Source organism: Ammospiza nelsoni, chromosome 1, assembly GCF_027579445.1.
Source record: "Ammospiza nelsoni isolate bAmmNel1 chromosome 1, bAmmNel1.pri, whole genome shotgun sequence".
NCBI lineage: Eukaryota > Metazoa > Chordata > Aves > Passeriformes > Passerellidae > Ammospiza > Ammospiza nelsoni.
The window spans coordinates 2,864,977-2,879,540 of NC_080633.1; the positions used below are offsets into that span (position 1 = coordinate 2,864,977).

The 14,564-nt window shown below is 42.1% G+C and overlaps 1 protein-coding gene and 1 long non-coding RNA gene across 2 annotated transcripts in view; one reads left to right on the top strand and one right to left on the bottom strand.

Annotated features, from left to right (window-relative positions):
• OBSCN (obscurin, cytoskeletal calmodulin and titin-interacting RhoGEF) overlaps positions 1-14,564 on the top strand; it is a 195,780-nt gene that overhangs the window by 147,774 nt on the left and 33,442 nt on the right. Inside the window, exons 89-91 of the mRNA XM_059466521.1 lie at positions 652-754; positions 1,320-1,449; positions 2,576-2,681. Coding sequence (XP_059322504.1) covers positions 652-754; positions 1,320-1,449; positions 2,576-2,681 — 339 coding nt within the window. The remainder of the gene's footprint in view (positions 1-651; positions 755-1,319; positions 1,450-2,575; positions 2,682-14,564) is intronic.
• LOC132070037 (uncharacterized) lies at positions 5,240-9,467 on the bottom strand. The gene is made up of 3 exons (XR_009417868.1): positions 9,306-9,467; positions 7,532-7,604; positions 5,240-5,531 (listed from the first exon to the last, which is right to left on the bottom strand). It is a non-coding gene; the product is annotated as an uncharacterized LOC132070037 (long non-coding RNA).

Sequence of the window (14,564 nt, forward strand, 5' to 3'; positions counted from 1 at the left end):
AGGCATTGAGGGGCTGGAGCCTGTCCAGGGGAGGGAACAGAGCTGGGAAAAGGGCTGGAGGACAAGAAGGGAGCTGGGAAGCAGAGGAGGCTCATAGTGGACCTTTTGGCTCTACACAACTCCTGACAGGAGGGGACAGCCAGGGGATTTGGGATCTTATCCCAGGGAACAGGGACAGGAGGAGATGGAACGGCCTCAAGCTGTGCCAGAGGAGGTTTAGATTGGAGATTAGGGAAAATTTCCTCACCAAAAGTGTTGTCAGCCGCCAGAAAAAACTTCTCAAGGAACTAGTGATGTCACCATCCCTGGAAGAGCTCAGAAAACATTTAGATTTAGCACCTGGGGATGTGGTTGACTGTTGGCCTTAGCAGTGTTAATGGTTGGACTCCATGACCCCAGAGGTCTTTTTCAGCCTAAATGATTCTATGTTTCTATGTTACAAATATTCAGGCATTCCAGAGGCTCTATACAACATATACTGGATAATATATATTAAAAAAATTATGTACAGATGCAGGCAACTGTTTTTAGGTCAAAAAATTTGGTCTTCAGTACCCTTTATACCCAGTGAGAATTTCCTGGTCAGGGACATGCCCTTCCCCTCTGTTCATGTTTCCAGCTAGCAGTCACATTTACCCTTGGCTTTTGCAGTGCCCCCACGGTTTGTGAACAAGGTCAGAAATGCTTATCTTGTCGAGGGTGAAGATGTCCAGTTCACCTGCACTGTGGAAGGAGCACCCAGGCCTCAGATCAGGTCAGTCCTACATCTCACATGGGAAAAAATCCTTGTTTCTCATTTGCATAGTCAGAAAAGTAATTTTGAGTTTATGACCCTTTCTTTACTGTGCCTTCCACCTAAACCCCATCCCAATGCTGGCTTTTCATTATCCAGACATTGCTGAGATTCTCAGCAATTAATTCTAGCTAGAATTTAAAAAGAAATACCTGCAGACAGACCCTGAGGAGGACTCTGTCCATTCTAAAGCCTTGGAAAACATTTAATCATTGTTTATCCTCCCTGCCTTGGACCTGACTTGATTTTATCAGGTATTCAGACAAAGAGCTCAGCAAATCCTGTCTTGTCATCATTTAAAGCCCTTTTCCAGCACTGACTGAGGAGATCTCTTGGGAAGAACCTCATAAAGGTGTGCAGGTTCATACCCAGGTGTGATCTGCCCACCTGCAGCCCTCCCTTCCAGGATCCAAATGTTTGTCTAAGGATCAATTCTGGAGTTGTTGGATGGATGGATCAGTGATCTTGGGGACCTCTTGATGCTGCATAATTTGTCCTGGCTTACACTCCATGTTTTCCCACTCAGGTGGTACAAGGATGGGGTGCTGCTGAAGGACACCAGTAAATACCAGACTTTCAGTGAACCACGGAGTGGCATCGCGGTCCTCGTGGTGAAGAACCCTTCCAATGAAGACATGGGGCACTATGAATGTGAGGTAAGTTCAGAGAGATTTAAATATCTGTCATCTGAAATGGTACAGGCAGGAGAATTCATTTTACTGGCAGAGACCCATGGCTGAAGAATTGCTCATAAGAATATTATGCATAGCCTAGAGCTAGATCTGGATTGTGAATATCCAAAAGCTTCAGAGTATTCTGATCTGATAGTTTGTTGGTACAAGTAAGAATTGATGGAGCTTGTTCTGGAGCTTAAACTCAGATCCAGATCTCTAGAGGAAACTCTTACAAAATTTGGGACCATTCTGATGTGATATTTTGTTTCTGGACTGTCTTTAAATTATGACTAAGAAACTCTCCAGAGCCAAAAAAAAAAAAAAGAAATCAAGTCTAAATAGAAGGATAAAGCACTGAAATTCCTGTTTTGTTTAATAAATATATGTAGAAGTAGCTGATAAAATGTAAGATATTTTATGAAAATTAGTCATAATCTATGCATTCATTGTAATAAAACATATGAAGTTCTGAGGGCTTGGCAGTAAAAGAAATTGGTGTTGATTTAGGAAATTAGCATGGATCAGCTGCTCCATGGTAAATGGACAGCAATATTTGGGAAGTTTGACATACTTTAAAGAATTCTACTGGAATTTTAGCAAAACCAAACTACCTTGCATTTGCCATTGACCAAGATCCTAAGGTCCAGTATTCCCTTGGTTGAGTAAAACTCAGTAACTATTGGATGATAAACCAAAAAAAAAAATCCACTTTATGGCCACCTAAGTGTGTGTGCAGCAGGAATCTGGGCCTGTAGGTAGAGACAGAGTTACCCCAGGAGCAAGTCCCAGCTGCAGAGTAAGATCCAGTAATTAAGTAAATAAGTTTGCAGATGTGCTGTAACTTGTCTCTGTGAATAATTTTTGTTAAAAATTTGTTGAAATTGTTAAATTTTTTGTTAAAATTTGTTAAAATTTTTGTTAAAATTTTGTTAAAATGAACTCCATCGAGCACCAAAGTGTCCCTTCAAACTCCAGCCTGGCACTCTTCTCACACCTTCACCCATTTCTGCCAGCACTGAATTTCCAAGAGTAGCACAGGCAGGGTTTTATCATGACAAAAAAACCAAACCATGCTGTGTTTCATTTGGCACTGCACCATTTTCTCCAGCTGATGAACAGATTAGGGTCTGCCAAGAGTGGAGCAGAGCTTTACCACCACAGCGCCGCAGCCCTGACCCAGGAGAGGAGAGGAGACCAAGCCATCACCATTGAAGGTACGACCCTTGCCCAGCTCTGTACGTACACCATCCCTAAAAACAACAAAATTCCAGGGTTTTTTTGCCATCTTACCCACATTGGTTGTTGGTGTCCATGTATCTGTACGTCTTCTGGAGATGTGCATGGGCACAGGGCGGCTCGGCTCTGTGCCCATCATCATCTGTTGATTTCCAAGCCTGGCAAATCAACTTCATATAATGTGGATGCATTATATGGAAAAGGAGGAGCAGATGAAGGGTTTGTCACGCCACCAATAGTGCGAAAAGAAATGTTGTATGTTGTTGTAAAACTTGGAAATGTGTGTCAGCCTGGCAGAAATGTTACAGGGGCCACTGAGTAGAGGTGGAGATGTGTTGGGATTGTTCCTGAAATACCACTGGAGGACATGGGGAGTGACTGGGAAAGCAGAACTGACAGCAGTGTGTCCTGAGCAACGATTAGTTCATCCATTATTTAGGACTGTCCAGCAATAACCATAGAGTCTGTTCCTTTTTTCCTGCCAGTTTCACCTGGATTGGTAGGGCGATAAGAATTGATTTTCCACCCATCCAAAAATGCATCTTTCTTCACAGCTTTTAGTCATTACTGCCTAAAGTTCCAGGGATTACTGCCTATCCCAGGGATTTCCACATGGAGTGTGTCAGTGCTTGCTGCAAACCCATCACAGTCCAGTTTAAATCCATGGCTGCATCTCCCTAGGGAGCATTTCCTGGCATAGGGAATTGGTTCTTTGCACATCTTATAAATGTCCTTGTGTGGCTGAGTGTGAACCAGCCAGTCCTGTCTCTCTTGGACAGCTCAGGAGCTGATACAGCCAAGGGACCAGCTTTGATAGGTAAGGGACAGATTTGGAGGGCAAGAGAGAGGACTGGGATAGGGACAGGCTTCTCGTAGATGTGGTTGGTGGAGGCATGGTCAACAAAAGCCAGAGTTTTACCAACAGCTCTAGGACCTTCTGTCCTCAACTTCGGTGTTCCCACCCTGTCTTGTGATAATAACAGGAGTTCAAGTGTGTTGAACCCAGCTCAAGGCCATAATTGACATTATCAACTTCCATTAAGAGGCAACATTCTGACTCATGAGGCTGCTGGGCAGAAAATGCTGGAGTCTGGAATAATATTCAGGGATAAACGATCCTCTGCTCATATTTTTTCGTTATTTTCTACAGTCCTCTGCTCTTGGCCCTGTTTTAGACAGGACCCTGGTCTGGCTGGACCTTTGGGCCAGCCCTCTGCAGACACAAATGTTGTGCTATTACATTAAGAGGATTCATCCACAATAAATCATTAGTATTATCATCCTGATCTGTGAGCTTTCTTGACTTCATTTTAAACATGTTTTCCTTTTAGTTCTTTCCCAGAGTCCCATCAAAAAGCATTAGAGGGAGGATGGTGTAAGTGTAGAAACACTAGAATTTTTTTAGCCAAATGAACCTTCAAGTAATTGAATTCTTTGTCTTTTCTATGCCCCAAAGAGAGAAAAATAAGTTGTGTGCAGAATGTAGAGGAACACAAATAAATCTCTGTCAGGGAGGTGTGTCTTGATGAAGTTCCTTTCAGGCAGATGTTATAAAGCAAACAAGGTTTGTATGAAATTTTAGGAGCATTTTCAGCTCTGGAGTTTGCAAATGTGTATGTTCAGGCCGAAATTTCTCATCTGCTGTTATTCTGTAATCATAAACAAAAATCATTGTGAGCTTGGTTACAGAAATATAATTGGAGTTTGCCTGGAAGCTTCAGAAATGTCATGAAATAAATTTGTTCTGTGATGTGTGCAATTGCTTGAACTCGGTAATAGGGAAGAAAATAGATCCCTGAGTCATCTCCAGGGTGAAACAGAGGGAGATCTGCTTCAGGCCAGTGGAGAAAATAGGCTCATCCATGGAGCAAGAGGATTGCTGTGAGCAGAATGGCACCAGGGAGGAATTTGGCATAATGCACGTGACCGAGGAGGGAACTCGTTGCTTTCTTGAGAATCAGTAACCAGCCTTGATCTGCCTGGGGAAAAATCAGGTTCATATGGCAAAGACCTGGAGGACAGGTGGATCAGGATGAAGGCTCTTTCCATCCTCACAATCCTTCCTATTTGTGAACATGGGATTACTTGTAGCCTCACCAAGAGGACAACATCACATCAGAAGTAGATCCCGTGTCTGTTTCCTGGCTCACTGTACCCTGGGTCTGAGGTTTATCTGATTTATCTCTGTTCCTGTGAAATCACCACTGTCTGGGTCTCATGAGGCACCCCAAGGGGCAACTATTTTAGTTTTTATCCTCCTGCCTTTCTGTACTGTTTATTCTGCTGAACCAAACACATGGTTTGGGATACCATTAGTCCAGTGGTTAATGAGCCCCTGACCTGCAGCTGGTGATGGACCACAGTCTAAGACCATGGGTATCAAAACAAAACCAAAGTTCTTTGGTTTAAATTCACATTAGGGGGGTTTGCAGGTCCCTTGAATGGACCAAATCCAAAAAGGATGGAAACCACTGGACTAAGGGATCCCTTGTGAGCTGAGATCTGCCTTCAGCCACACCTGGTCGCTGCACTGAAGTCAATGGAGGGTTGCTTTAAAAAAAATCCTCTTTCTGTGGATATTGGAAGAATTTGAGACACTTTTAAAAAGTGTAGTTGAAAGAAGATCCTTCTCGTTGACTTCCAGTTGACTGTGTCTGCTTTGCACCTCACTGCTTAACCTGCACACGGCACACCTGGGCTGATGTGCTCTGGCATGTTCTGGTGTGATTTATCCATCCAGGCTCACTAACTTGATTATTTGTCAAGAAAAGCAAAGCCCAGTGCCTTGGAAAGGTGCTCCATTTCCATATGGATGGGCAGGTCAGGACCTAGAATGAATACAAGGGGAGGAGTTAGGTACAGGAGTAGAAACAAAGCCATAAATAAAATTCCCAAAGCAGCTACAGCTGGGTAACAATAATTCCTTCACAACTTTTAGATTTCATGTAGAGCCTTGGGCAGGTTATTCAGTTCCCTTGTAGCAGCCACCTTGTTAAAAAATCACCAAAATACTTTTGAAGTTTTCACAAGGAAGATTTAAAACACAGAGGAGCATCAGATCTCTGTTACTGAAGAAATAGGGCACAGGAGTTTGCCTCCTGTGGGATATTCCCTGATTAGGGTGATGATTAGGGTATTTACCTCATTATTTTTATTCTCTTATCATCATGGTTCAGTCTCATTTTTGGCCAGACCACAGGGTTTCAAATTCAGGAGAGCCCCAGGTGCCTTTGCAGCCATATCAGTCACTGCAGGAGTGGAGCCTTTTGGTTGGTTCGATTTGGGGGTTATGTTTGTCTGTTTGTTTAGGTTTTGGAGGGGTATTTTTGATAGAGATCCCATTTATATAACATAAAAAAACTCTTATATGCATGAGTTGAGCCACCAGCCCTGTAGGGATTTCAGAGACATGTGGATGTGGAATTTGGGACAGGGTTTAAGGTGGCAGTGCTGGCTTAGCAGTTGGATTCAATGATCTTAAGGGTCTTTTCCAACCTCAATAATTGCAGTAATTGCTCATTTTAGGACTAGTTTTAGCAGTTCTTGTCAGGTTTTGCAGATTAGCCTCGAAGTGTAGCAGAAGGAGGTGAAAACAGAGCAGTGCTCCTCTGGTTCATGTCAGCATGAACTGAGAGCAAAAATAGGTTTAAGCCTCTGTCAGTGGAGAAAAGAGACTTAAAAATTGTAATAAAGGCCACAAATATCCATCCATCCATCCATCCATCCATCCATCCATCCATCCATCCATCCATCCATCCATAGCAAGGAGAACTCACTTATCCTCAGTGTTCCATCACTTGTAAGCCAATGTTTTAATCTATTAACCAAAGAGATGTCTGGGCTGTCCCTAATGCTTACAGCTTTTAACCTGCTTATCAGGGGCTCCTGCTTTGCAAAGCTGTTTGCCTAAAATGCTCTTGAAAAGTTGAAATGATAAATCCTAAAAAAATGCTAAAAATGGATGCAGAATATTTTCCTCTCGGGGAAAAACAACAGGAAAAAAAAATTTAAAACCCACCAAAAACAAACAAACAAACAAAAAAGAAAACCAGAAAGAAAGAAAAGAAACCCAAATTCTCTCATCCTACTTTCGTGTGGTTCTATCCTTCAATATAGGATTGCTCAAATCCTCCCTCACACCTTGGACAGCACATATACAATTTATTAAATGCCATTTTCAGCTTTCTCATCCCAATATTGAATATTGAATCTCTTTGACATCTGCTACAAATAGAAATATCACAGTTGGTGTCATTTGGGAGGACTTCAAGACCAGACATTCATAGAGCAACCATTAAAGAGACTTTTTCTTGCAGACATTGTGAGATTTCATTAAATTTATTGAACGATTTAATTTATATTACTTAATTCTCATCTAAATACATTAAATTAATTGTAGAAATATACATAAAATAATGATAGAAAGCACCTATTATCAGATATATAATCCAATTAATTAAAACATTTCCATCAGAACTTCAGTATTTTTACTCGTATACTCAGTGCATATGGATTAATCTCATAATATTATTTAAAGAGATTTCTAAAAGTTATTTAAAATTTGCAGAATAGTGATTTAAAAATTCAGTGACAATCTCTAACCTGAGTGTGGTAAATTGTTAGAGCACTCAATTCATCTGCTATCACTGTATTATTATAATTTCACCATTTAAAACAAGGTTTGAGTTATTAAAAAAATATTAATTAAGTATAGGTAAATGGGTTTATTGTAGTTGTGTCCAGGGATAAATATTTGAAAATAATTTTGCTCTTTACTTATCCAGTTAGTTTAAATTCAAATCTCCAAACAGATTTTGTTTAAACTCACCCAGTTCTGCAGCAACTCCTTTGAATCTCTGGGAAATTATTCCAGTTTTTACAGGCATAAACAAGACAAGGCTCTGCAAAAAAAACATGAGCTCTCGGTCAGAAATTACCATCAATATTTGCACAAAATTCCTTTTCATTATGGTCAAATTTGTGTTTTTACCTGAGGCAGGGAAGAGCCCTTGGAAATGAAGTGGAAGGAAAATTAGGTTAAAGTATTCCATTTAATATTGTAAATGTATTTTTAATTTTCATTCAATGCAGGTTTGAGGGCACCATTGAAAACATTAGCACTAATCATCAGTTATTAAACAAATAATACAGACACTCCAGATTCCCTGGGCAAGAATTGTTTGTGATTTTATAGATATTTTTAAGTAGCAGTTCACTTAAATTGCACTGACTGAAAATTACCAGAGCTTATTTATTATAGGCTGGCTGGAAAACTGAAAACCAATTGCTGGAGATTAAATTATGGGTTTTTTAAAGATATTTTGCTAGTTTATTAAATAAAGAGTGAGGCTTGCTGATGTTTTTTTTTTTGTAGATCTGAAATAGGTTCAGCAGTTCAGATGTGCTCAAAGCAGTGTTGTTCAAAGAGTTTCTTAATTTTATTCCAGTGGAGGAGATGGGAAACCTGCTGAAAATATCAGTTAATTCTTCAAACAGGATCTTTTTAATTTTTAAAAGTGTCAGTTTTAAGGAATATTTGCAACACCATGAAATCTTAACTTTTGATCTTGATAATCATCAACAGCTTCCAGTTGGTTATGGAAGAAGGGTCAGGAAAAATTGCAAATTAGAGCAGGAAAAAAAGAGATGGAGCAGACACTGGGCTCTCCTGGGTTTCCTAGGATTTTGGGGTTTGGGATTTTTATGCTGATTTTCTCTACTGATGATAATGATGTTAGTCCACAAAAGTTTGGCCACAATCCAGTGTTTGGGGAACTCTTTTTTTCTAGGAAGTGAAATCAGTTTAAAGAATTTCAGCTCTCCAGGATTTTCCAGGTTGAGGCATTTTCAGGTTTCTGACACCATCACTACCTTATTATAGGATAAAGAAAATTTAAATAAGGACCTTGTTTTCTAGCTTTGAGCTACCAAAAAAAAAAAAAAGGTAGAATAAAAAGTTTTTGCCAAATTGTTCTCCACAAAATATTTAATTTCTAAGCCAAATGTTCAGAGAGCATTCTGGATTCTCATTCTTGGTCAGCAACACTAAAGATGATGCTGGAAATAACCACAGAAAGCATGGATGGGATGGTACAGTTGGTTATTTTTCACTCCAGTTTATGTTGATGAACTGAGCAAAGATAATTTAATCATTTCAGCTTTTGCCTTTCTTTAACCCCATGCTGTTCATACTGTTCTCTTTGTAGTCACTGAACAAGAGACTAAAGTGCCCAAGAAAACCATCATCATGTAAGTGCTGATATTTTTTTTTTTTGGGTAACATTTGTGGGTTTTTTGCCTTGCTGCCTCTGCATGATCCAATAACAAGCTTGTGCTCTTTGGCCATGCAAGTGTGTCCATTCCCAGATCCCACAGAATTCTGTGCCATGTCAAGTGACCACCTCAAAAAAAGTCCTTTTGTTCTTTACCAAAAATAGCAGCACTGGTGTTAGACACAGCCTGGGACAGTTATTTTTTGATATTACACAGGAAAAATATTGTCCCTAATGCTGGTAGAGTTTCACAAGAGCTTGGGAAGGGGGAATCTGACTTTCAGCGTTAAAAAAAAACAAACTGAAAATTGTTTACCTGAAAATACCTACCAATTTAACAAATATCTCAGAGCTTAGAGTGATTTCTTCTGGCTTTATTTTAAACTTTTCAGGAAAGGCTTGTATGATGAAGCAGAAGGAAGATGAATGTTTTTATCCCCTTCTATCTCTATATTTGTAATATGAATACTTGTCCTCATGACTTGGTCTTTTTAGATGCTTTGAGCCTGGTTTATAGTGAATGCCTGTAAAATCCAAAGATTAGTTACTGTAAAAAGCAGTATTTTCTCAGTTACACACAGCCTAGAAGCCAAGCAGCCATTAAAATCTTAATTTATCCTCTTAAGCACCATAGAGAAATACATAATAAAATAATTTCATGTGCTGGAAGGGAGGCCCTGACCTGGGACAGGATTCAGAGCAGTTCCAAGCCACTCCAGCCACGTCCTGAGGGCAGGAAGGAGTTATGCAATGGATATTTTGGGGAAATGCCTCCCCTCAGTTGCTGCACTATTCTAAAATCAGCCCTTGATTTGGACAAGAGGCTTACTGGATGTATTTTGGTTTTGTTAGACATAAAATTGCAACTGAAGGATGGTTAAGAGCTGCTTACCTTTTATCCTTTTTATTGTTTTCTCTGAGGATTGTATCTTTAGACCCATGCACTTGGCCCTTTTGGAGGCAGTGGTTTATAAGTTGTCTCCCCTCCCAGAAGCTGCAGATAAGCTCAGTTAAATTTCCAGCCATTAGATCTTTTTCACCCTGCAAAAACCAGAAAATAAAGTGTTTTTACCTGTATTACCTCAAGGACCAGGATTCAGACTAGGGCAACTGAACAGAGAGGGGTTTTTTTTTATATCACATTCAGAAATATTGTGAGAAAGTTGTGAGCAGGAGGGAATCTCAGAGCCAGTCCACACCTAAAATTTAATAAATCTTATTTAACCACATCTCTGTCCCTGTATCTGGAGCAGCAGCATTAATACTGGTGGATCAAATAATAATATTCATTAATACAAAATACCATCAGTTAAGCTGATTTCTAGATTTCTGAGATCTCAGTTCCATAGGCTATTCCTCAGGACAGCTCCAGGAGGGATCCCTAAATCAAGGGCTGCAGCCTCAAAGGAGTTTGATAAATTTAGGAGTGGAATCTCAGGCAGAAATTCCCCTCCTTTTGTGGTAATGAACTTTAGATAAGAGTGAACCTCAACTGAAATTGGGATAGTGATGGGGAAAAGTATGGGAATAATTCTGAAAGGGCAGATTCCAACTCTTAATCTGTAGCAAGTGGATGAACAGAAACAGCTTTAAAACTACTGTCAGAAAATAATAGATAATTGAGAGATGGGATTGAACCATGTCCATATATGCAAATCCCAGACCCCAAAAAACCCATTTTAACTTTGCAAAATAGATCATGGTCTTCTGCAAGCACCCAAGGATTCATTTTCATCTAAAATGATTCTTTAATTCTGTGTAATTCAGAAAGGCACCATGGCCAGTAGGAAGGCTCTGCACAGACCTTAAAGGTCTATGGAAAAACTGCAGAAAACTTAGGGAAAAGAGCAAAGCAGTGGAAATGAGCAGAAAAGAGGGTGCTCTGCAAAGAAATAAACCTCCCTGTAGCTGATCCAGTCCTGGACTCCACCATGTCCTCAAAGGGAGAGATTAAAGGTGGAAACAAACCTGATCTCCAGAGGAGAAGGAAGTACAAGTTTTCAAAAATAAGACCAGAAGATGAGAAAGGCTGCAATAAAGCCAAGAGGATTAGTCTACCCTGATGGCTATAAGCAGGTTCTCCATTCTCAAGGGCAAAACTCAAAGCAGAGATGTCTGAGAAGCAGAGGGAGTGATCTTCAGCTCCACATGGGTGTGACTGGAGGATAGTGAGGAGGAGGAGAGGAATTAAAAAGCTGCTTTCTCTACTCCTAATTTCAGTTCAGGCCACTGTTTGACCCTTTAGTTAATTCTTTGTTTTTAACCCCATTCCTTGGAGGTAGGGACAGAATCTCAACACAGAAACAAAATGAGTTTTGCTGTGATTTCCACTGGAGCAGATGTGGAGCATTGGCTCCCTTGTGCTTGCCAGGAAAATACTGGCAGAAATGTATTTACCTAAAATAAAGGTAAGAAATGCCACAGGAAAAACCTGCAGGAAAAACTGCATGCTAAGTATATAAATTAAGAGCACTGGAGCCTGGGTTTAGGCCTTGGGTTAGAAGGGACTTTTAAAGATAATCTAGTCCAACCCCTTGCTGTGAGCAGGGACAATTTCACCTTGATCAGGCTACTCAGAGCCCTGTCTAGCCTGACCTTGAATGTTTCCAGGGATGAGGCATCTACCACCAGCCCAACTTCAGTCAAAAAATCTAAAGTAAAGCCAGCAGAAATCTACTGAGAAATCATAATTATGTATCCCAATTTGGCTTGCTATTCCTATGTCTATTGGAGGCAGTAGGATCAGGCTGTGTCTACAGTAATGGTATTGTGAAGAGTAAAAAATATTCATTTCGGCATAGATGACTTGTGCAGGAGATGTTCTAACTTTCTTTTCCTGATCATCCACATTTTAAGGTTAATCCCTTTCAGTGGAACTGTTATGCATATCGAAATGCAGATCTCTGGTCTCAAAAGAGGCCATAATAATAATAAAAAAAGAAAGATATGTTGCATTAATTAAATATTATTAAGAAGACACCAACCCTATTAAGAAGACACTGACCCTACTGCAATAAAAGGTATTTAGCCATTGAGGTGGACAGAATTAGGATTTTAGCCAAGGATACTCAGGAAAAGGTTAAAGTCTTTGGGTGTTTAAAATTCTGGGGGGTCTAGAGTAGCAGAGTAGGTGATCAACACAAGCACATGAAATACAGCAGCAGCCAGCAGAACATCTCTCAGCTGGACGCGCTCGCTGTGTGCTCACACCCAACGGATGAGGTTCACGGAGCTGGGGTTTCCCCTGGGGAAAAGGGCACTGGATCAGGGGATTTCCCTGAATCAGGGGTTTTCCCTGGATCAGGAAGTGGAGACTGGCATGTGGGTGTGTGCTCTGCGTGTGTGTCCCTCCCAAAATGACCACTTCCCCAAAAGCTGCAATGCTCACCCCAAACTAACCCCACGCGGCGCCACAGCATGTGCTGGTGGAGTGGGGCTCCCCAGAAAGTCTCATCTTCCCGCCAACTCCACCCCTTTCTGCCACCAGAGAGGAGACCATAACCACGGTGGTGAAGAGCCCAAGACAAAGGGGAAGGGTTTCTCCTGCACGTTCTCCTTCAGGTCATTCTCCTTCCCGCTCCCCGCGGGCGGAGCCGGCTCCGGAGCCGGTTTATGTCTCCAAGATCAGGCAGCCTGTCCACAGACACGAGCAGGAGGCAGCAGCAAAGGCTGCTGCTGTTCCCAGGCTGTATGTCACAGAACACGAGGACATGCAAGGGGCAGCGGCAAGAGACGTCGTTGTGGAAAGCACAGTGGAAGAGAAAAAGCCCAAGTGGGTCGAAGTGGAAGAAATCATTGAATTCAAGGTGAAAAAGTCGCCAAAGCCCACAAGGAAAAGAGGTTCTTCCCCAGTAAAACAAGAAAAAGATGAGTCAGGAGTGTTAACGTTCACTTTTCCCAGCTCAAGGCCGAAGCGCTCCCCAGAAGATGATCCAAACACAAACAACTCCAACAATAAATTGGTGGAACAGTCAAAGTCTCTGCCGAACGAGGGTCTCTCTGAAGGTGACATCCAGCCTCTGGTGTATACCACTGAGCAGGAAGGACCTCAAGTCAGCAGTGAAGAGAGAAACTCCCCGTGTGGGTCTGAGCAATTAGGAAGTGATTCATTTATGGATTATGGGACTGAAGGAAAGAGCTGCCCTCAGGAACCATCTGCTGACTGTGGGTCAGGCGCTGCCTCCCCTCTGCTCGCCTGTGGGGGTGAGCCTTTGGTCTTCAGTTTTGGGACAGCTGCTGGGGACCAACACGAAGTTCTGTTCTCCCCAGTGAGTCCAGAGGAGAAGGAAGGGCTCGATGAAGTGGATGTGTCTTGGCCTGTTGGAGAGGAGGTACCTGAAGTAATACAGGACCTCCTTCCCGAAGAGGACAACGTCATAGTGGACGAGCCAGAGGAGCCACACACCGACGACATCAGCACCCGGGACCGCAAGATTTTAACCCACAACGGCAAACTCTTAACTCTGGAGGACCTGGAGGACTACGTCCCTCAGGAAGGTGAGACCTACAGGTGTGAGGATCAGAAGCCCACGGCGGAGAAGCCCTGCGAGATCTCGGTGCTGCAGACGGAGATCAACGAGCCCACCATCGGCAAGCCGGTGCTGCTGAGCGTGGTCAGGCCCGTGGTGCCCGAGCCCAGGCAGAGGTTCTTCAGCCAGTACGAGGAGCACGTCCCCGGGGCCGTGTTCCTGTCAGCCTCTAGGGTGGCTGGGGTGCAGTCTTCAGGCCCTTCCAACATCTCTTTCCGTGTGAGCGACGCCCGCACGGCGCCTCCTGGCCCCTCCTTCACTGTGAAGCCCTCGTTCTGCACCGAGGTCCAGCGCTCCGCCGACAACGGGCAGTCGAGCTTCAAAACTGAAGTTTCCACCAGAACCCTCAGCTACGGGACTGTTGGCGAGCCTGTCACCTTGCACATCAGCACAGAAGACCTCTCCCAGAGCTGAGTGGATGCCAGTGTGGTTTTTAACACCAAAAAGAGCAGCTTTATATAAAAAATATAAATATCAGAATTGTTGTAGGTGAGGGGAATTGGTGGCGAAGATTACAAGGGAATGCCTTAGAGGGAAATGTATTTAAATATGATGTGTCAAGCTTTTCCAGTCTTAAAGGGAACAGTTTGTCAGAACAGTTTGTAGCTTTAAAAGCTTTGGTCTAGGTGAACATGTATCATTCCATAGTGGAGCAGTGATGGGAGGTTTAGGAAAAGCTAATTCTTCTACCTATGACAGAAATCTAGATGAAGAAGTGTAGTTTTTTTTGTCCAATAACTTAATTATTTTTTTCATGTGCCAGCTTTTGGTGTAGCACGGAGGTGAAAGTATCTAAGCTTTTCAGCATCCTTCAGTAGCCCTGGACAGGGGATGTCTCCTGTCACCGTGTGGGCCCAAAGGTCATGAAGCTTCGCTGTGCTTTGACTCTGCTCTACACTTGTGACACCAGTTAGCTCTACCAAAATTTTTTCATAAACCTTTCAAGATGCACAGTCTGGTTGCATTTTTTTAACCTTCTGCCAAATAATGAGATATATAGTAGGTGTTACATATACCAGGGATTCAAAGGGCTGCTCAGGCATTTTTTTAGTTGAAATCC